General features: G+C 39.9%; 1 protein-coding gene across 1 annotated transcript in view; it reads right to left on the minus strand.

The window, feature by feature from the left end:
* The window catches only part of DLG2 (discs large MAGUK scaffold protein 2), a 1,087,547-nt gene that overhangs the window by 888,937 nt on the left and 174,813 nt on the right, over window positions 1-23,797 (minus strand). The window contains exon 5 of the mRNA XM_019472611.1: window positions 19,173-19,247. Coding sequence (XP_019328156.1) covers window positions 19,173-19,247 — 75 coding nt within the window. The remainder of the gene's footprint in view (window positions 1-19,172; window positions 19,248-23,797) is intronic.

The raw sequence follows: 23,797 nt of genomic DNA on the forward strand, positions 1-23,797 counted from the left end.
TGTCCCCTCCCAACTTCTTGTGCACCCCCAGCCTCCTTGCTGGTGGGGTGGGGTGAGAAGCAGCAAAGGCCTTGACTCTGTGTAAGCACTGCTCAGCAATAACGACGAAAACATCGTATTATCAACACTGTTTTGATCACAAATCCAAAACACAGCCCCATACCAGCTACTGTGAAGAAAATTAACTCTATCCCAGCCAAAACCAGCACAATCATCTTAGAAATCCGGTGAATCCCCCCTTCAGTGAAGGAAAGCATCTTTGAAACAATTACTGGAGGCCTTCAAAGTATCCTCATCTCCCATTTCATTAGGTCAACCAGAGTACAGGATAACAGTTGAGTTCACACCTACTAAACTTAAGGCATGGGACCACCTAGGAAAACAGAAACAAAATCCTTTTTCAGTTAAAAGTTGGTATATAACCTGCACAAACATAGAGGCAGGAACATAACAGCTGAAGTTGGAGAGATGCCTTTGCACAGGGCCTGGACCAAATCTGCATGCATTAGGAGCAATGGGAGCAATAACCGGTATCACAGCTTCGCATGTGCTCAGGCCTCATTGAACACTGCTGTACCACTTCAAGACATACAGGCAGAGTTTAAAATTAATGACTGACAAAACATCGGAGGAAAACGAGCCTCTCCTCCCACCAAAACACCAATCAGTGTAAGAGCACTGGGCTAACGGCCAGAAAACCATGTGTTATAAAACCTTCTCTACCGGTATCCTTCTTCTATACCTACAGGCAAAACTGGGCTTTATGCATTTACTTTAACCCTCTGTGTAGACGTAACAGTTTCAAAGAGGCTGATTTCAAGAATGATAACTTCAACATATATTGGCAGAACACACATGTGGATTTTGCATCAAGCACTCAGTACATGAATAGACCAAAAAAATTATACTCTCTTACAAGGTGGATATAATTTGTATACACCAGAGTGGAAAGGTTCAAGGGGGTTTCAGGACACCAGGAGTGTAAGAGTAAGTCAGTGAATGTCTGGGTTTGCAAATGGTATGTGTAGCTCTTATGCTTCAAGAAGTTGTTTTTCAATAAAAGGTACAATCAGGGAAAGGAATGGAAAATCAAAGATTTTCTAGCATAACAGAGCGCTCACTAAAAAAACAACATTGCAATTTAATTGGGATATGGATATGTGCAATTAACCCTGGTGAACTTGAACATGCACGTTCACACCAAATAGCAGAATCTGGACATTAGCATGTATACTACAAATGCTATTTTCTGTCATAACTTTATACTCTCTTCTTTGATCTTCTACAGCCTTTAATTCCATGTGTTGGCTGTTCACTACTTCTTTTTATTTATCCTCCTATATATGCTCCAAGGATTATTCTGACTTCAGTTATATGCCTGGTTATTTTTTTTTTTTCATGTTGGCCTTTAGTCATTTCAGTAAGACAATTAATTAAAAAACTAGTCAATCTTTCATTATTACAAAAAAATAAACATTTTTTCTAATCTTTTATTTCATAAGTGTCTAATAATGGTTGTCTGTGATGAGGATTAATGCTTTTTCCAAAACTACTCAGTCCCTGTTTCATATTTCTTTACACGCCACAGTTGAGAAGAACTACCCTAAATGGAAGTGCTGGTCGTAAGGATTTTAGGACAGAACCATAAAATGAGTAGTAGCAAGTCATGCAAGCTATCACAGTCACCCAAGAGTTTTGAAGAAACTCAAATATGACACTGTAAAGTATTAACTGTGGAGGATCAACCCATCACTTAACTTCTCCTTTGTGTTAGGGGATTGCAAATTGGCAGGTTGATGCTGTGGCATCAACTTTAAAAAGGGCTACGGAGGGATCTAAGGAAATACAGAGTAGACAATCTGTGTTCTGTTTTGGAAAAAATGGTAGAAACTATACAAAAGAATAAATTAGTAGATGGAGTACAAAGATGTGGCAAAACAGAGACAAATCAAGCTGGGTTTAACGTATGGAAGACATTGTTCACAGACTTTTGAAGTCTCGTCTTTCAGAGGAGACAACAGTCATACAGATGAGGCTGATTATTCTGCTTGGATTTCCAAAATATTTAATACGATCCTTTACCAAAGTCTCTTAAAGAAATTATGTTCTCAAGAGGTAAGAGGACAGATCCTCCAATGAATTAAGAGCTTGACAAGAATTGAAAATGAAGGCTAGGAATAAAGATACACTTTTTCACTGTAGAAGGAAGCTTTCAGTGAAGTCTGTTAAGAATCTCTACTGGTGCCTATGTAATTCAAAATAGTCATAAATAATCCGAAAAAGAGGATAACAGAGAGCCGACAATGGTTGATGGGGATATTGAGTTATCCACAGTAGCAAAAATGAAAGTCAACTATGTAAAGCTACACAAGGATCTTGAGATGCTGAGTAATTCTGCACTAATTGCTGCCAATAAAGGGTGGGATTCATCTGCTTAATCATGTGTGTCTTGTGTCATTTTCCATGCTTTCAGGTGCCCTTCCTCACCCCAAGCTGCCTCTCTAGAAGAGAGCTATATATTATCTCCCCTGAGCCCTCCTGCATGGATGTCTCAGACACACTAGGGCAACTAAAAAGGCATTCAATTCTATCCACAGTGAAATTAAATGTTGATCAATGCACAGTAACAGAAACATCGTAATACAATCCTGACCATAGGTATACAACAATGGGCTTTACATGAACAATGACTATTCAAGAAAAAGTTCCACACAAGTTTATTTTTTAATTTATAAGAAACCCTGTTTTATGTCCTGTATTTTTCTTCCTTTTTTTTTTTTTTTCTTGTTACACACACACAAGGTGAAAATATTTACTTGCCATTTATCCTTTCAGGCCATTTTTCAAGCTAATACAGTGGATGACTTAGATTTACATCTATTATCTCAATGACTGGCAGCTGACAATTTTTCTTCCTTTTTTTTTTTTTCTTGTTACACACACACAAGGTGAAAATATTTACTTGCCATTTATCCTTTCAGGCCATTTTTCAAGCTAATACAGTGGATGACTTAGATTTACATCTATTATCTCAATGACTGGCAGCTGACAAATGTCATCTTCAAACTTCAGCTCTGTAAGAAGATGATACTGATAGAGATTAATTTATTTTGATTCAAATGATCCTTTCTTGTTACACACACACAAGGTGAAAATATTTACTTGCCATTTATCCTTTCAGGCCATTTTTCAAGCTAATACAGTGGATGACTTAGATTTACATCTATTATCTCAATGACTGGCAGCTGACAAATGTCATCTTCAAACTTCAGCTCTGTAAGAAGATGATACTGATAGAGATTAATTTATTTTGATTCAAATGATCCTTTAAAACAAAACTTTATGTTGCTCTCCCCTTCCATAGGCTTTATTTAACTTTCTCTTGACTAGTAGCATGGAGAATAAGACATCTAACTCAATGTCTGAATTTACTGACGTTCAGCCTTAAAAGTGTTTCATGCTCCTTTATTTTCTTTGCTGTTAAATCATTTTAAGTTGTGGTATCGTTCCCATCCCCACTGAGCTCAACTCACACTGACTCCATTAAGTTCATTATTTCATCCATTTTAATTCTACCAAAAGTAGGACCCTATAGGAGCCATAGCCTAAATATTTTGGGTTGGTTGGTTTGTTTTTTAAACCAGCTCCCAGAGAGCTGCTGATTTTGCCATGGTTCTTACAAACACCTCCCTTCTTTCCTTTAACTGTTGTCAAGCAGTAGAACCCAACTCTTGATGCACTTACATACAAGTTTCGTCACTAGTCACCCATTCAGTAGTCATTTGCGTCTTGTCCTCTTCATTCAAGGGCTTCCTGTTTTCTCCACCCCATTCCCTGCGTTGCCACTGTACGTATATCTGATAGATTGGTCCCAGTTCAATCCTATGGCCCTCTTCCATACATTTCCTGCTCCCCCATAGAACATCCCAGAACCACCTCCTGTCTCTTTTCATTTCTTCCTCAGTCTTGACCACTGGCTGTCTGAGGACATCTGTTTTGAATCAGATATTGTTAGCCTTAGCCAAATTCGCTTCCTGCCATTTCCTTTAGCTGCGCTATCTCCTTTCCTTTTAGATTCCTCTTAAAAATATTCGCTATGATTCAGCTTTTCTCCAGTGGAACAGATTCAATGTATGCCACCTTTGGAGAGCTTCCAATTATACAGTGGCAGAAAAAGTGTCCATATTTAGTTCCAAGAAGTTCTGACAGGTGAAATGAGCTAACTGATTTACATTTATTTGTCCAAATTACTGGCTTCTCTTCAATCTCCCAGTGGAAAAGATGTGTTTTAGAAGGGTGTGTTATTAGATGTGAGTGCTGCTATATTCTTTCTTTGATCTATCTGCATTAGTGATCCCTAAATTTGCTTGAGTCCACAGAGTAACCAGATGATTTGAAAGAATTCAGAAAAATATTCAGCATAATGTAACATTTTCGGAGCACCACTGTTTGTCGAAAGAGTGGTCAAAGCTCTCTTTCTTCTCCAGGTGGTATCTGGAATTTCCCACCAAAAGTCTTTAAGATCTGTTGTTCTCATGAAAAGTTCTACTTTGGGTTTTGTTTTTTTGTTTTGCAGGGGGATTGACGAGGTATTTTGAAGGGAGTCTTTGGTCTACAGTACCATATTATCATATTAATGCTCACGGCTTACTGAATTTTTGGCCTTTACATTTCATTGGCGTGCTGCTTTGAGCCTAACTTCACCATCATTAATGAAAATATAAAGCAAGTCTGCATATAATATTAGTTCTGGAAGCAGCGCCAGCATCCCTCTGCAACTCAGTATATATCCATCTGGGCACATTCACTCCTGGGGGTCTAAAAAGTCATGTAGCAAGACTAAACTCTAAGCCAATTAACATGAACTTTTCTTTAAAACTTCAGGAGATAATGTAGCAAGCTCTTAAAATCAGCAGGAGTTGGGCGCCTAACTGCTCTTGATGTTTTTGAAAGTCTATCTCTAAAAAATGTAAGCAGCAGCTAATAATTTAGTAATTCTATCAAAACAAGCAATTAAGTATGTCTTGCGTGATTTGTTCTCTATAAAAATCATGCTGCTTGTTTACTCAAACTTGTATTACCCTCTAGATTTTACTGATTTCATCTCCGGATATTTATTCAATTATATTATAAGGAATTGAAACCTAATTCATGAGCTACTCACAGTGACACCTAAATCTTTTCTCACGGCCAATCTGTCAAATGAAGAGATGATCAGTCAGTACAAGACAGACTATTTTTGCCAATGTATATTACTATACTTAGAAAGTAGAAAGTAACTGAGCTAGAGTTCAGTTAAAACCCATCTTAAGAGTTTGCTGAGCCTCCCAAGTTATTTTAAATTACCTAGCTTTTCTAACTATTCTGCATTGATTTGACTAAGCAATGCAATTTAACTAATGTAGTTCCCGACTCTTTCCTTCCACAAATTAGCATAGAAATGTCCATCTGCAAAGACTTCGGCAAAGGTCCTGCAGCTTTGCACTGGACTGATAGGCATTAGGCTCTGCCACAACTCAGTTTCTTGCTGCTCACCCAGTTTGTACTTGCAGGTGGAGTTTGTGCCTTATTTTTGTACGTAATGTATCTCAAAAGAAAACCTAGCAAAAACATTCAGAAAAAACTGGCACCTGAAGTCCATAAGTATTACTTCTACCTACCATTTTATTACATTCTTCCAAAAACAAAACCAAAAAGTTCCCACAATATTTCTTCAATTATCAAGATACGGTATTTGCTTACAGATGCTCTGTCATGTTCTGGACTTAATTAAAAACCTCGGTAATTTTCAGTAGAATCACTGATCTACTTTCCCACGTCTCCCTGGGCTCCATTCTGAATAAAGTCACTACATTAGGGGGTTTCTAGTGCCTGTAAGGTGACACTGCATATCGTCATCAACATTTCTGCCACACTTTGAGAAGGGCACAATGGAATTAGCTGCAGATCTATAAAGCGTGGTGACACTAAGAGCTGCCCGATCTGGCCTTTAGGTACTGGTTCCTGCAATGCAGTTCATGAAAATGACTAATAATAAAATTCAGAAAAAGTAGCATGTTGGCTAGAAGCAGAGGGGAATGCCAGTAGGAAGGGAGATAAAAGGATATTTCTGAAATTCCCTGTCTCCTACTGCAGGTGCCTGCTTGACCTGTGCACCTAAAAGAGATTACGATACAACACTTAAAGCCCTCAACCCTACTTACATGCCTAAATTGTCCCTTTGGGTAGAGTTGATTGCTTCATTCTTTCCCCTCAAAAGATGGATGGAGGATGAGATGCTCTTAGTATAATTGCATTTTTGTGAACGGAAGTTCAAAGTTCAGCACAAGCTTCACTCTGGAGGTCAAATCCACATTTCCACCTCCCAGGAGAGTGCTATGACCAGCAGCAACAAATAAGGCTCAGGCAGAGGAAGTCTCCATCCTATCTGTGAAAGGTGGCCAGCTGTATGTGGAGAAATGAAAGAAGGATGGGAAATTTACTTCTGAAAACTCCGGTGCCTGAAATCTTGGAGACATCAAAGCAGGGAGGAAGGGAGGGATGGGGATGGGAACGGGCATGGGCTTTATGAATTGCCTACTTGGACCTGGAAACTTAAATTTTGTCTAAGCTGCACTTCAGCCACTAAATTGCTTATGTGGATCCAGGGCTTTGTAGTCCCGTGATGCATCCCTAGCTGCTAGACTGGCAGTTAGAGAGGGTGTTTCGTGGTAGCTCATCCCGCTTAGAGGGCAGCGGCAAGAACAAGTAGCTATTTGTTATTAGCCAGTCTTTTCAATTTCATGACAGTTGGGGTCTTCTGGCTCCTGTTCAAAAAGCAAGATAAATTTGAGCTTCTGCAGGTGTGACAGTATCTTTATTCAGTGATGAATAAACAGAAAAAATAAGTTAAGAATGAAGATATAAAGATTGCACTAGTAAGCAACTGAATAAAAGACTGAACAAAAGGCTATGGAACATCTGCTAAAAAACCAACTAACACTTATTTTTCTATGCTTTTGAGCCACATTATTTTAAAACAAAGAAGTTTAAACCACCTTGAATATGGATAGCTTCAACCTCTGTCTATGATGCATAGATTCCTGAAACATTCTCTTTTTTAAAATTAGATTATACAATATGTCATTACGCCAATGTTTTGGTTGTGCACCCAAAGCCTGAACCCCCAAAATAACAAGCTGTTTTCCCACCTCCTGTCTTGCCCCCCCCCAAAAAAAAAAAAAAAAATTGAAATGTCAGGTGCTCTGTAATACAATAAAATGCGTGTTTTTCAGTAAGTTTTCCTTTCATCCTCAGTTTCAAGATAAAAAGGTTCTAATGCTGACCCAGGAAAATTAAATGTGGAATCTGAAATCATATCACATTGTTATGCAGTACTGCACACATTAATAGATCTCAAAGGAATTTAGGAAAGCAGTAAGTATTTGTATCTCTAGCTTGGTGAAAACAAGGGACAGACAGGGTGATTTTTCTTAGGGTGTGTTGGGGAGCAAGCCAGAACTCAGCAGTTCTTTCTCGGAAGAGCTGGTAGATCCTTTATCTCAGTCCCATTCTGCCTCAGATCAGCCGTGATGCTGTACAGTTTATGTAAATTCACCAGTAATAAGGACTCAGAAATTAGCTGACAATTCTGTTAATTACCTGTGAACCACAACACAAAAGAGCTCGCTCTCCCATGAAGCTGTAGTGATTCTGTAGATTATCACTACTAAACAAAGTCAAAATAAAAAATAGTATCCAACCTCCATGTCCAAAATACCATTTGGAGGTAGTAAAATAATCAGATGTGAATGAATAAAGATGTCAAGCTTGGTTTAGTAAATAGACCATTTAATAAGCTCCCTTTTCTGGGAGTTTACTGCTTCACAGCAGTTAAGCACATCTAAGAACCCAATAAACATGCAATATGCTAAACTACTACTGTGAATGCTATGAATCCACAAACCCAATTCAAATTTTTTTCATTTTCAGAGGTGATAAACTGAGGAGACCCTTCTACTTTCATTTCAAAATCAATTTTGTCATTGATTTCACTGAAACAAAAGAAGGTCTTATACAAGGACCTACTGTTAATTGGAAAAGAAAGACTGTTAATAGCTTTACAAGAAGAGCTGCACAACTTCCTATCAGCCACAATGTAACAAATAATATGCAAAAAGCAACAGAAAATAAATGAGAAAAATGGAAAGATCTGCTCAAATACATTTTTTATTGTAGAGAATGCTGAGTTTCCATAGAACTGATGTTGCAGAAAGTTAGTGGCAATTTGAATTTCATGAAAGATAGCCGAAAAAATCAGTTTAAATCACCCCTTAAATCTCTACAAGCACTCTTCATGCACATATCTAAAGGGGGAGAAAATGCATAGCTGATCAGATTATATTCAAGTAGAATAAGCTAGTAGAATATTACACTAGAAAACTGATAAGCATATACATGATAAGTAAAAACTTCTTTACTACAGTTAAGAATTGATAAAGTAAATGCCAAGATTTTATTAGCAAACCAGTTCTTTATTAAAAAAAAAAAAAAAAATCCAGGAGAGGATTCAAACTTTCAAGGTTTAATCACTTTTACCAGCAAGAGAGAGAATGAGCAACCAAACCCTTCCCTGTTACACTGGTGCAAATCTAGATTTACTTCACCATATCTGACAGCAGAATTTTGTTCCACTTACCTAATTCTTATTTTAATGAGTTCCGGTCTATCAAAAGTAACTGCCCATCCGTAACCTCAAACTTAAGAAGCCTCTAAACTCCTGATTGCTGGAAGCAGGAAAGATATTCTGAGGGAAATATCACTCTGTATTTGACATCTTACCACACTTTCTCTCTCAGCATCAACCACGGACTTCTATCAGCTGCAGAGCTATAGAGGTCCTTTGGGACTTTTGTTCTATCTGCTATGGCTGGTCTGAAGTTTTATGAACCATCTAAAGAGACTCAGTCTGCTAATGCCAAATGTGACATAAATCAGCTTGTTAGCAGGCAGGTCTGGACTGAGCTTGGAATCAAAGGCTCCGCCATGCAGAGATGCAACAGATCAGGACATGCAATTCTGTTTTACAGTAAAGGGGCAAATCCAGGTAGACTACAAATTCTCAGGTGAGTGATTCGCCTGGCTTTTTTACTGAGACTAATCTTCAAATAGTGGCTTTTTGTGTTTCATGCTTTATCTTATCATATTTATGCAGTAGCAGAGACCAACACAAGATCACAGCGGAGGTTAGAAGAAGTGTGTGAGTGAATCATTTCCAAATTCTTACGTGAGGTTTTACATGATAGTGTTTCCTGTAGCAACAGATGACTGGGTTCAATCTCCCGAGGTTTATTCCCTGTCCTTCAGTCCAGTATCGCCATTCTGCTACTGCCATGACATTTAAATATTTCTAGGTGGCTATCCAGTGTTAGAAATCACTGTTCTTCACTCATGACTGTTACTTTCTGATTACCTATTCTGCAGTGATAAATGGTTTAAAAATAGTAAATGTTTATCCAAATAGGAATATCCCTCCCTAAGTACCTCAGAAGTAAGGACACGGCAGGGAAGAAGAAAATGTGAGAGCTATTCTGTGGGTGAAAAGAGAGCACCGAAATAAGGAAGAGCACTCCCTTACCCCTCCTTCCATCCCCAAAATAATTCAAGACGCAGCCTTCACTCAGGAAATCCCAGACTGGTGACAGCAAAGGGAGTACCTCAGCAGTCAGGTTGAGAGGCAGGTGGCACAGCAAAAAAGGATAGGAGCTGAACACCAACAGGTTTAGATTAGCTATAGACAGGGCCAGAGAGTTATTTATGCAGCAGAGATCAGTACAACTGGGGTAAGCTCAGGAGCTGGTGCCAGAGGCATGAAGAAGGAGGTACTGAAGTGTCCATATAAAAATACATATACATAGTATGTATTTGTGGGAGGAAAATCTTAGCTTTTCTGTGGTTTTGCTTTTTCTTTAATTATACAGCATCCTATTTTAGATGTTTCCACCATACATTATAAACAATTCAGCGGAATACAGAATACATAGCCTCTAAATGTAGCTGTCCCTGAAACTCAGCTCTCAGCAAAGACATTGACGGCAGAGCAGATTGCAGATCTGACGGCTCCTACACACTTTGGTTGTCCCGTTGCCCTATAGCTAGAGCACAGCTCACAAACTGAAGGTAAATAACCGAGCAAAGGGGTGGCCCAGGCTGCCAAAATAACATATCAAAACCCTTTCCTGAAGTTACTCCATTACCTATGATGGTAAATATTTGTAAAAATGTCTCTTCCCTTTCCACAAAAGAATAATGTCCTGTTCTGCCATCCACTGCTTTGTTACAAAGCCCCAAGGTTGTTCCAAGAGCTGACCAGTTGCATGGCACAGTAAAATGGTTTACAAAGATGTGGCATAATGCTTGGACTAATTAGCTCTATCATGGGTTAATTACTTTGGGTGCAGCACTCGTTCCAGAACTGACATGCTCAGTGTATTCTACACAATGTAGTCATGTTCTCCACCTCTCTGCTTCTCCCCCTTGTTTGTAAAATGGGGATAGCAGCTTTTCCCAACTTATTCACAAGGGTCTTGTGACAACAAATTAATGCCCCGAGATGCTCAGACAGTAAGGAAACACAGTAAAGTATCCAAGGTAAGAGAGAAGAGATAGGCCTACTGTGGGTTAGATGAATAGGTACTGTTGGAATGACTGATAGGATGCGTCTGAATCCATAATTAATGCTAAACACTTCAAACAAATATTTATCCCTGTGACTTCACGTAAGATGGTGATACTTGATGCAAAAAAGGCAGATGCCCACCCAGAAAAATTCACGCAGGGACACTGACCCGTAGAGATGTATACACAAGCTTCATTCAGACTGCAAGAGTCATCAACAAACAGGGCTGAGCTAGCACCTTTGGTTTTCGGCAAGGCTCAAATCCCAGGAAGGGATGATACAACTCAGGTCTGCTTGCATGGACAACTGAAGGTCTAGTTTTCAACCCCCTGAAAACACAGGATATTTAGACCTATAATTCATAGTCTTCCTGTGACACATAACAGTTTATTAATTATATGGTTTACAGGCACCTTCCCATTTATATTTCTTGCTTCCTTAGAGCACCCAAACCAAACAAAGCAAACAAATCCTAATTTGCATGAATGTTCCCAACTGTAAAAAAAAAAAGTCCCAAACAGTAGAGAAATTAGTATTCCGCAGGGAAGAGTAATTTCTATCAGCCTTTGAAGAAGCTTTTTATATTCATTTCTTCAGAAATGCCTGTGCAACACCTCCCTGACATACAGGCTGCCCCAGACCCAGGGCAGGATTCCCATGCTCATTTATAGTGGCATATGAGCGATACCAACGGGGTTGAAGGGAGGTCCCCCAAGCACTTCATGGGAGACATCCAGAACTTTTCAAGAATAAATCTTTGGAGAACACATTCACTAAGACGGCTGTTCACAGCCATTTATGTGATAAAGAGAGACCTTTAGGTTTCTATAGCCCTGTAAGTGTAAATTACATTATACAGTACGTACGTACTGAATGAACAACAGGACTTGCAATCGAAAAGTCCAAATGAAAATGCCACTAAAACATATGGTCTATTATGGTTAAATGGATTTTTTTTTCAAGGTATTAAGGAAAAAGGTGGTTGGTATAATACAAGGTTAGGTGAGATGCTGTAATACCTCTACGGCATGGGCTGTGCCCAGATCCAATGCTGTATTTGCATTTTGCCTGGAAGACAGTGGCAGCTCCATCTATCTGTAAAAGGCTAGCTATAATAAACTGCTTGTTCGGGGTAGCCTAGAAGGAAAGTCTCACAGCTGAGTCTCTGATGTAGGTCACCGCTTTGCCACAGACTTGTGCAACACTGAGCAAATCCCCTGGCTTGGGATACATCTTTGGTTCAGACACCTGTATCAGAGCTGGTTGTCTAGGTCTCCTTTACCATTAATCAAGAGAAACACACTCTTCAATAGCCCAATTCATACTTCACGGACCAGTCTAAAGGTGAACTGCACCTCAAAAGTGTTTATAGCTCTCCAATGACATAAACCTGGACAGATGAATTTCACTTTCAGCATCTCTATCAAATACTACCGAACAAGGCATAGTTCCTACCCCTTGTCTTCCACAACTGCTTCAGCCACAAGTTTCTTCTATAGATTTTTACAGTGCCAGGCACAATGAGGCTTCTTGCTAATGTGCAGTTTCCAGATATTATCGTGGCATGAGTTACTGAACAATGAGTCACAGTCCTACTCTTCCACTTGATCTCTGCTTCACCTGTTGGTTACGTACACATACACTTTTTTAATTTATATGATGAACATGTTTGATTTCCTAAAAAAATTAAATCACTGCCTCATTCTATGCTGCAGCACATCTAAGAGAAAAATGACAACAATTTAGCTCATCTTACTGGGGACTAGAGATACTTCTAAGCAGTCATAATAATCATATTTGCTCGTTATTGCAGGGTGTAAATAAAGAGTGGAGCTAACTTTGTTCTTGTGTATATTGCCATAAACTCAGAACGTTTGAATTGCTCGTGTTTGACCTTAGCATGGAATTTCCCATGTCAGCAAAGCGTGGCTTTTGGGTAGCAACACCCCTGGGATATAACCCTCAAGCTATGTATATGTTATCAGAAAGACTATACTCCAATAGTACTTTTCCTCTGGGAATAATAAATAATAAATACTGTAGAATTTGGATGTGCACACTGTTTTTAAACTTCAGTGACACTGTCAAAATGTTGCCTGGCTAAATCAGATTTTTAAATTAGTGTCCAGAAGAGTATTAAGTTTTGTTTAAATTTTTTTGCTTATAAACCTCATGAGTTGCAATGATTTTAAGTAGTTAAATCTATATTTGTTTTTCTATAAAAGTTTACCTTTAAGTAATTGCTGTCATAAAGGTCAATACCAAGTTTCAGCTTAAGGAAAATTTCTCTAAACAAGTTAGAAATATTTTGTTCTAAGTTATGCACTGCTACACTTCTGTGACTGGGACTGCTGTAGAAACATCCTGGTGCTTTCCATAAAACAAATAAAGCAATAAAGACAGCAAATATCCTGTACGTAATGTGTGCTTAATGAGATTACTCATTGTAAATAACTCATGCAAAATGTTTCCTGATGATGATGTCAAGCAGCTATGTGGGTCAATCTGCAGATAATGGTTTTGTACAGCTTAATGTTTATCATACTTTTTTTTTAAATTAATTATCACCTTACCTTAAGGGTTTCTGAGCTTGTTTTGCAATTGTGAAACCCCTCCCTTGTTTCACTGGGAACACATGAACTGAAACGGGAGGATGGACCACGTATGTCATAAATTAAGCATATATATTTCATTGTCAAGGGGCTATTACCATTTTAAAAAATCTTCTCTCCCCTTTCTTCCCTACTCTTTGATGAAATAGAGCAGTAAATGGCTTCTTTTGCCCTATTTCTCTCAAAATTTTCTCCTGAGCCCTTCTGTTAACACATACTCTGCTAGTGTCTGCCTCTATCTACCCAAGCATGAAGCATTTGCTGCCCTGCTGGGATGTGCCGTGATTTGCTGTTAATCCAACACTACCTTAGTCTAGCTGGAACTTTCCCCACTGAATCCGTAAATCAGATTACAGGAGAGATGTCGCAACTCTTCAGCACCTCGAGCTACCGCCAACAACAATAGGAACAGCATGTTTTTCCCCAGGGAAGGCTGGGGAGGGGTGGTGCAAAGGAGAAGGACACATCAGAGAGCTATCCAAGGGGAAGGGGAATTTAAGTGGCTATTTTAAAAAGCAGCTTCATAGCTGGCAATTGGTGACAGACCCAGCAGTGAAGGGTCCAGACAGCCTTTTTAAATGGTAGAGAGGTGGACAGTAAACTGCCTTGAGCACTGGGCAAGGAGGGTCACAGGAGACCTTGGAATGAAGAAGATCTGCAGGAATATAGTGACCCAGCAGAAACATGCATGACATTAATACCTCCTTTAAAAATAAAACTGAGTTTTAGCACTCAAAATTTTCCATTACCATCAGTGCTGAGGTAAAAGATAGAACAGAGCATTGTATTAATAGCTCAGTTTTCAAATATTTCAAGTTAGCCACAAAAAACATTCCCCACCACCCGGATTGTCTGTGGAATTTATTAGCCAACAGGGTTTTAATACAAAAAGACTTAAAGCTTAGAGAGAGAGAGAGCCCCTGCAAAAGGCACTTTCTGGAGTGCAGAGCTATTTATTTATTTTATAGAGCACTTCTACAAAGGAGAGGAAGGGACATCGTTACAAGGCACAATGCGAAGTCCCAGGAGAGAGCCAAGTATAGCCAAACAGAGCCATTTATTTGTTTTGCATTTAAAGAGAGCAAGATTGATTTCAGAAATTATTCTTCCAGACTCACAGCCTTAAAACAAAGCAGAATATGCATGTTTTAATGTTTCTACTTGGCTGCATTGTACAATATCGTGTCAGAACATTCTTTACATAGAGCACAACCACCAGAACTAACATGCAGTCATCTTCCAAAAGTATGAATTTCTTTAAAACAACTCCTGTGAAGTGAGCCTGAATACAAAAACCTTGATTAGTTTGAACCAGGAATGTTTACGGGTTAACTCCCAGTTCAGGCTAAATTCAGATATTGAGCAGGGCATTAGTGCATTCCTGTCCCTCCAGTGTTCGCAATAAACTGGGAAAAGAGAAAGCCAGAGTAACTTTATCCTCCGTGCACTGATCTATCCCACGTAAATAGAGCAATAGTATCCTGCACATGTATGCAGGTTCAAAGAGGAGTGACTTTTGCTCTCCTTGTGTTATGGATATAGGTAAATCGAGGGGCAGAAAGACTGAGGGCTCAGCTGCAAAGCAGACTGGCAGCCAAAACTTGCACTAAATTTCCACAGAATGTAGCACCTATGTAAAGCCGCAGCCCGTGAGCTATCACAGCATGCACGGCTGCTGCATTTCCCCTGTGAGGACCCTCGCTCAGGTTCCCCTACCCTTAAAGTCACTTTCCCCTTCTCCACATGAAGGGGACAGCTGATGCTGAATGAGGCTCTGCTTAGAGCATGTACCAGATCCTTTGCCTTTTGTGCCCACACAACCTTTACCACTCTCTCCTGCTGCTTCTTAGTGGCAGATGACTCCCCAGAAGAGAATCTTTTGGTGGAAGGGGACTAGGACAAAGGACCAAGGAGCTCTGCTGAGACTGCAGCAGGGAAAAGCAGAGGGATCCTATTAATGCTTGCAGGGTGAGATAAGGTGAATGTTTGTGCTGAATGCCAAACTCAAGAAAAGCTGTCAACGGGGCCAGAAGAAAAGACAACCCCAAATGTTTTAGCAACACAGGTGCATCCTGTGATACTTCATTATCTTTGCATAATGGGTCTAGCTAGCGAGCAACCCCAGGGATAGGAAGGTTTAGTGTGCTAAAGAGCAGTGCAGTTAACTCCTTTTGGAGTGTTTTATAATCAAATACTACAAGTCCTTCGGAAGACATGACTAAAAGTGCAAGTGCAGACAAAGCCACCCTTAGGTAATTCCCTTGATTAAAGCTCTCAGACTTGAAATGAATCTAATTAAGAACATTGTGAAGGCACAGAAAGGCAGTGTTCACTTATGCCCTCTTTTGCAGATGGTGAGTTGCCAAACAGAATTGAGAATCTTAATTGCAAGAATCATCAGCAAATTCAAAAAGGATGGTAAATCAGGGACTGCAAAAGTCAGACTGTTACATAACAGCAATGCTGCCAGATCTCCTGGTTCTTGCATTAGATAGGAAAGGCACTCCCAAGAGAGGATGCAGTGCTTTTTATAAAAACTGCTGAAAAAGGAGGCAGAAACCTAGCCCAGACTCATGCCATCCTGAGTGATGCAGCCAGCAAAGTTGATGAAAGAGGATACCCTTTCTACCAATTCGTTTTTCCTTCATTATTTGACGCTGTTCCTATGCCCCTCTTGAGAGGCAGCCGAACACACAATGGTCGTATAATGGAGTTCTCACAATTGGCCAGATCTCTGCTTTTTTTTTTTTTTTTGATCTTTCAATCCTTCCATAGCAGGTAATGTGCTTTGATGTGTCACTGGAAATTTTCATTTCATTAATCAGCTTTCCATCAAAATGCTGACATTTCACAGATATTCTTCTCAGATAAAAGCAAGGCAGTTAAAAAATACTTTTGAAATCAGATGGTGAAAAACACTGACCACCTAGAAGTTCATTTCTGTCTGACTAAATTTTCCCCAACTGTCTGCCTTAGTCTCCCAAGAAAAAACATCTACTGAAGTATGGTAAAAAATGCTTATAAATATCTGATACAGATAAGGCAGACAGAAAAATCTGTTTGGCTGCATAGAAAATGGTTTGATAAAAAAGAAGCAGGAGGTACTTGGGAATTACAACTTATTTGTGGGGTAGAGCTGAGCTCCTTCACTCCATTCAACTTTTGTAATCAAGCAAAATATAGACGGAAGCAAGCTCCAAGTAGGCAATTACCTCAAGGACCACATGTTGTTCTCTACATTCAAAAAGAATAGCAACTAAGTGAATGGTTGAACTGTATTCTAATAATAACCTGGGATGGTTTTCATAGACTCATAGAATGGTTTGGGTTGGAAAAGACCTTTAAACATCATCTAGTCCAACCCCCTCTGCCATGGGCAGGGACATCTTTCACTAGATCAGGTTGCTCAAAGCCCCGTCCAACCTGACCTTGAACACTTCCAGGGATGGGGCATCCACCACCTCTCTGGGCAACCTGTGCCAGTGTCTCACCACCCTTATCATAAAAAAATTCTTCCTTATGTACAATCTAAATCTACCCTCTTTCAGTTTAAAACCATTACTCCTTGTCCTGTCCCTACAGGTCTTGCTAAGAAGTTTCTCTCTATCTTTCTTGTAAGCCCCCTTTATACATAGAAAGGCTGCAATAAGGTCTCCCCGCAGCCTTGTCCTCTCCAGGCTGAACAACCCCAACTCTCTCAGCCTTTCTTCATAGGAGAGGTGTTCCATCCCTCTGATCATTTTTGTGACCCTCCTCTGGACCCGCTAAATCACCTATGCAAGTATGAACAAACCCAGCCGATTCCTCTGCACTCCCCATCTCCCTCGACCTGCTGGCCACACTTATTTTGATGTAGCCCAGGATACGGTTGGCTTGCCGGACTGCAAAGGCACATTGCCAGCTCATGTCCAATTTTTATCCACCAGTATCCCCAAGTCCTTCCCTGCAGGGCTGCTCTCAATCCATTCATCCCCTAGTCTGTATTGATACTGGTGATTCTCTTGACCCAGGTGCAGGACCTTGCACTTGGCCTTGTTGAACTTCATGAGGTTTGCATGGGCCCACTGCTCAAGCCTGTTAAGGTCCCTCTGCATGGCATCCCTTCCATCTAGCATATCAACTGCACCACTGAGCATGGTGTCATCTGCACATTTGCTGAGGGTGCACTCAGTCCCACTGTCTATGTTGTTAATTAACATAATAAATAGTATTGGTCCCAGTACCAGTTTCCACTCTAACAGTTTAACAATAACAGTTCTTGGAGTTATTCTGATCTTAGCCCAATTCTAGTGCTAACAAAGACAACAAAGCTTGATCCTCAGTTTACCATTTTTTGTGACAATATAGAAATGTGCAAGTTAGCAGGTCTATAGATGTTACCTATGTGTGCACACATATCTGGTGTAACAAGAGACAAACAAAGAATACTCAGGATAAATGCTTTTATTTTTGATGGTTTAAGAAACAAATACTCTAAAAAATACCCAAAGCATTTAAAGCCACTATGTGAAAAGTCAAGTCTTGGTGTTAATGGAAATCATTGAGTGCAACTGCTCCTGACTTACTACAAATGCCCAGTACACTTCCATTTCTCAAAGTACCAAACTACCATACTTGTGCTCACACTGCAACCCTCTTAATATAAATAAAAAAGAGCAAGACTCCATCACAAAGTCAATCCAAAGCCTTTGAGAATGGAAACTAATAATTAAGAAGAGTTACTAATTAGTTACTGAGCTAGATTCTCACCTGGTAAAAAACTGTTTAGCTCAACTTTTCAATCAATACTTTTAAGTGGGTCTATTTTAATACAGATCAACAATGACATGATTAATTTTAACATATTATAAGGACAACCAAAACCACAGGGTTTACAGTCACTTGCAAGATTAGCGAGAGACCGAGGGAGAGCGAAAACTTGAATTTGTTTCTCATTCATCTACTCATAAAAGGTGACAAGTTGATAGCTGTGGACCAACATCATGCTGTGGTCCAAAGCCAAAGAAAATGTCAACTAAATCCTGCCAATGCCTCAGCTGAGATAAATCATCATAGCTCTATTAGTCAGCCTTCTAACTTCCAGCACCCAAGGATTTGGCTCTATCTACAGTGTATGTTCAGACAAGTTATAAATCAATCAAGTGTCAACTTGACCGCAGTTTCTTTTTTCTCTTTAAATATTACTGTGTCTTTGATAGTTAAAAACAAGTCTCACTGAAGTCGTCTAATTGGCAGGAGGAGGAAAGCATTTACAAAGGTCATTTCCTATAAACCCAGCAGACTAAAGTTCACTCACTGCCCATCATCCAAAAGTTGTTGTTACCTACACTGGGAAAATTTCCCCACTTATTAGTCCAAATTAGTTGGAATCATCAGTCTGTCTTTCTTCCATGAGAATGGGGAAAAGAAAAGATGCATCTCCCCTTCCTTGTGTCACCACCTGGGTCCAGGGACAGCCTGGTGCTTTAAACATCCGCTGTTTCTGGCAGACCCTGCAGGAGCTTATGAATGAATTCCCACAAACTGTGTCCATGACCACGCAAAACTAGCAGGCTCCCAGTCATCATGCTCAGCTGGAGCCCAGAGTTACAGCAATCAACAGTAACTTCACACTCCTCTGAGCTGGACTCCACCAACAACCATACCATGCTTGCCACTGATCCCCATTCCTCCGTGTGGAATCAAATTCCCAAAGAGGCTGAACTTCTGGAGAAGCCTTGCTAAGCCACTACCCAACATTTCAACAGCTCAGGCTTCCCAAGGAGTTCGGTCTGGCCTTAGGACTCATTTCTGTTCTTTCTCAAATGCACTGAGTATGGAAATTTTACCCGACAGGGCTGCTCCAAACACAGAGACTTACCATTCAGTCTCTCAAATCTTTGTATTAAAAGGCTCAAACTTACGGTCGAGTGCTGAATGGGTATCCAGGCAGGTGTTTCGACTGAGCATTTGTGGGATGGGCATCTGCCATGGCTCTGCTGCAAATAAGTGAAAATGGCATTATACACAACACAGTATGTGCTGCAATCGCTAGGCGCAATGGACTCCATTCCAGATGGAGCATCTAGGAGTTTGCTAGTATGTATTACACCTCACAAAGTCATTTTCCACTGTCATGTAGGGAAAATAACCTGCAGTTCACAGGACCAAAAAGGCCTCGACAGTTGTCCATTAATTTTGCTTTGAAGTTCTCAGTTATGTGGGTGAACATATCCTTCATCCACTCCAAACCCCAAGCATGTGCCTTCTGGCCTTCCTCTGCACTGGAGCATTCAGAGAACAACAGCAGAGCTTTAGGCAGTAGGTAGAGACTGGCTTTTCCCCCCCCATTTCATGACAGGCTGCATTTTCCGTTATGTCCTCTTTGAACGAGTGATAGCTGCAGCCTGAACCACCCCAGGGCTATTTTCCAGGAGAAGTAAGTCTGTCCCAAATTTTTAGGGTGTGTTTCTTTGCTGAGCAGAACACTCTGCTTGCTCCCTAGATTGTCCCTGGAGGACATGGAGCAAGTACCCAAGACTCCTGCAGTTCCCTGAAACTTTACAGAACCAAAAGAGTGAGGGGTTAATTTAAAGTTTAATGTTCCACATGGCAGTGCAAGATGCAACCATCAGGCCTTCAGGCTGATCTTCCTGTAATTTCCCTTGCATTTGCAGTGATTCAATTACATTTTAGCAAAGGTTTGGAGCCCATCAGAACAAATTGCACAGCAGACTGGGTCAGAGTCCCTGAAGAAAAGTTCAGAATAAATTCTGGTGTCTGCCACCATTACTCTCAGCATTTCACATAAGAGTCAAATTATTATTTGGCTCCTTGAATTGGAGGACTCTTGTAATCATGTGTGTTTCTGAAGCTGGAAATAATGGGGGAAAAAAGCTTGCTTCCTTTTATTTTCATTTAAGCCAGATATATCGCAAGCAGCTATGTTACACCTTTCTTTTCCCCATGCTGAGAGCAAAGGAGAGCGACCTCTGCAAACACTGATGATTAGGCTTCACACGATTTTCAGTTTTGAGTCTGATTTAAGAACATTAACTAATGCAGCACTATTAGTGCTTTGCTCTTTATCTCCAAAAAGTAAACATTTGTAAAGCATTGCAATACTAAATACCTTTATAAGTAAAAAAAAGGAAAAAATGTGCATATATATACCAGCTTTACATTCCCCAAACCTTAAAAACTGGTTATCTATTATATTTTCACTTAGACAACTTTAAGGAATATTCAGAAAAACAGCTAGCAAGCAAGAAGCATTGCACCTTTAGATGAAAGTTTAGAAAATCTTGCTGTCATGGCAGCAATATCCTGCGGGTGTGTGTTATCTCCTGTAAGGAAGGGATGAATGCAACAGCAAACTATGTAATCCTATCAAAATAATAAAACTATAAATGAATTTTGATCAGAAGACTAAATGAAATATTGGTAATTATTTTTTCCTTTCTTTAACAATTGTACATCTTCAGTCTTTAATCCAAGGCAAAATAAAGGCAAGAAAATTAATAATTTGCTTTGGACAGGAAACATTTTTCTGATTGAAAGGCCTGATCTTACAAACTGAGGTAACCATGTATAACATGTTTGTCAGGAGACTCTTCAAAAAGACGCCTCACATTCTTAAAGAGGATACATCTGCAAAATAAAAGCTCCAGACCTCATATCAGGAGGGGCTAATACTCTGCAAGTATTCTTGACTTTGAGATTCATACCAAAATTGTCCCAAGGCCCAGAATCACATGACACATGCTGCATATTCAAAGGCCAGAAAGACAGAGGTAACCGGGCATTGCTCGTAGGCAGCAGTTCTCCAGAGATCCCAATTTTTCAGCACAAGGGCTGGGCTGATCGTGCATGGGGTGATCGTGGGCCATAGGGTGACCTGCAGAGCTTGGCCTTTCGCAGCTGGATATTTGAATTACTGTGCTGATAACATGACATTGCACTGGTATTGTCTGAGAAATCCATCTAGTTCAAGGGCTGGGACTGAACACTTTTCTCCTACAGCTTTTTGGGGATTTGGGGTTGGATTTTTTTTGTAAATTACAGCTGATTTCTTATTTGTATGATCACTACTTTTTGTATTGTTGTGTGAAAACCAATGCTTTTCATACCTTCAATATCTTACACCCTCACCTAGTTGAAATAGCTCTAAGAAATAAGGTTGTATATCAGCCGCTGGTAATGCTTTTCTGCATAGAAGTGCTCAATTATTATTTTTTTAAATAAGCCAAAACCTCCAACATGTCACACCTGGAGAAACCAACTAAAAAAAATACCCAAAAGGTCAACACTACATAAAGTATTCTGCAAGCATAGGCAATACAAGTGAGCATAGGAATAAATATGTTAGGAATTATTTGCAGGCTGTAGAAGGAATTCGTTCCATCGATTATTACTGCTAACATTTTCCCCAGCTTAGGAGTTTGGTGAGCATAAGAACTATAGACCCTGGTCTGCCACTACACTGGAAAGTTAAAGATCTGAAAAGTGATGAAAATCCATCATTTGAAATCATCTTTCTTCAGACAGCCTTCAAGGGAGGACAGAATTACCTGTAGTTTGCTTTTCATGTTTACTAATATTTGTATGCAAAAAGAATATGTCTTGCCTTGCTGTTTGGGAGAATATGTTCCAATAAAAGAGTTCTCCATCTGAAATGGAAACAGAGAGGCTGTTTCTTCATAGCTTATGAATGAGCGATTTCCACAGTCTTGTTTTACTCCCTTTCTTTAAGGATACCCGGCCTCCTGCACTAACTAAGCTTCACCCTTGAGACAGCTCCAAGGTAGTGATAGACACAGTTATCCAGGCGTAGGCTTTATCACAGCTTCATGCAATCAGAGCCTTCAAAATATGCTGTAAGATCTTCAGCTTGTGTAATTTTTGTATAAAGAGACCTTGGGACACAAAAGAATAAATCCATTCTCATTGCTGAATTCAGCATTAGTCACAGCTGTTTTTCTGGGTTGATGCTTTAAATCCCTGATAAATTGCACAGCAATAACACAGTCAGGAAGCAATGAAGCAATGACCAAAGTCAGATAGAGATGCTAACCTCCTAGTCAGTTAGAGACAGTGCAATTCCTTCTCTGGAGGCACTGTTACATCTAATTCCCAAACCGATAGGTTTATCAAGCATCCAGAAATACAGACCCCATAGGTAACCAGGAGACAGAAAAGCACCAACTTCAGAAGACAAAACCAAGGCTGCAAGCAACTTGCAACTTGCAACTGCAAGCAAACTTCCTAGTATGCAACCTTTAAGCAAGCTTCTTTTCTACGTGCTTTTCTCAGTCAGGTGTTGAAATAACTGACTGCTATTAGCACTGGTCAGAAACATCAGTATAATGTATCTGCAAGATACATTAATATAATGCAGAGTGGTAGCATCAGTGCCCACTGCAATACTGAAGTGGGAAATATTGCATATTGAATATTGAATCGGAAGGTGAGAGCTTTATGGCACTGCACGAGAGGTTTCAGGTGACAGAGATGCAGTTGCACATCAGCAAGCTCTGAGTAAGGTTTCAAGGAAGAATTCCTCTTTTGTGTTGTGTGATCAACCATAGTGACTGCTGAGGGTGTTTGGAGGACTTTAAGAGCAAGTACTGTCTCATAGGCAGGGAGAGATTCCATATATATCATCAATACCAAATTTGGATGGCCAAATATTGCCTAATGTGACTGTGGCTGCAGACACATTTGGAGGCAAATCTTAGTTCTGCAGGAAGATGTAACAAAATGCAGAGAGGATATTTAGGAATATTTTATCTGCTAAAAGTTCAGGGCTCACTGAACTGCAGCAGTCTTTAAGATCTGACTTAATATTCTTTGTCAGAGAAAATATTGGTGATCAGAGTCAAAACCAGTCACAGCTGAGATTCCATTTGTATCCACTAGAATGGCCAGGAATATGACTTGCAAATTATATACAAGTCCTTGAGTGAGGTCTCCAGTAGCAAAAGAGCTGGGTGAAGTCAAACCCAGTGGAACATACGCAGCCACTCCTACATATCCTTGCAAATTATCTTCTCTGATGCAGATGATTCTCTGGAGAAATGAAAATTGTAGATCTCAGCTAGAGGTCTCAGACCGAGTAAAATATAATCCTATACTAGGCCATACCCCTGACCTAATGAGTCACTCATAAATAACCATTCCCTTCTCCTTGACTGCACACTTCCTCTCATTTTTCAGAAGTCTTGGATCAGGTGGAGGGAGACAGAAGGAAATTTGCATGGTAGTAGCAAACAGATTAAAACACAAAAGAAATGCATGTTTATGTTGAGGATACATGCCAGGAGACACATCTTTTCTGCTTTTAGTGGCCTATTGGACATTGCAAAGAATCCATTTGGTCAGCTCCAGCTATGTGAAATGCATAAAAATGCAGCTCACCTCGGCACTAGGAAATTATCTTCCCACCTCCACCCAGGCCCTCCGAATCTATCATTGAGTAGGGCTATCATTAATTGAGCCAGGATCAGGCTCTCTTGTTTTCTTTTTCTTGCTCAGTATCTTCCACCTTTCC

Source organism: Aptenodytes forsteri, unplaced genomic scaffold, assembly GCF_000699145.1.
Source record: "Aptenodytes forsteri isolate BGI_AS27 unplaced genomic scaffold, ASM69914v1 Scaffold180, whole genome shotgun sequence".
Taxonomy (NCBI): Eukaryota; Metazoa; Chordata; class Aves; order Sphenisciformes; family Spheniscidae; genus Aptenodytes; species Aptenodytes forsteri.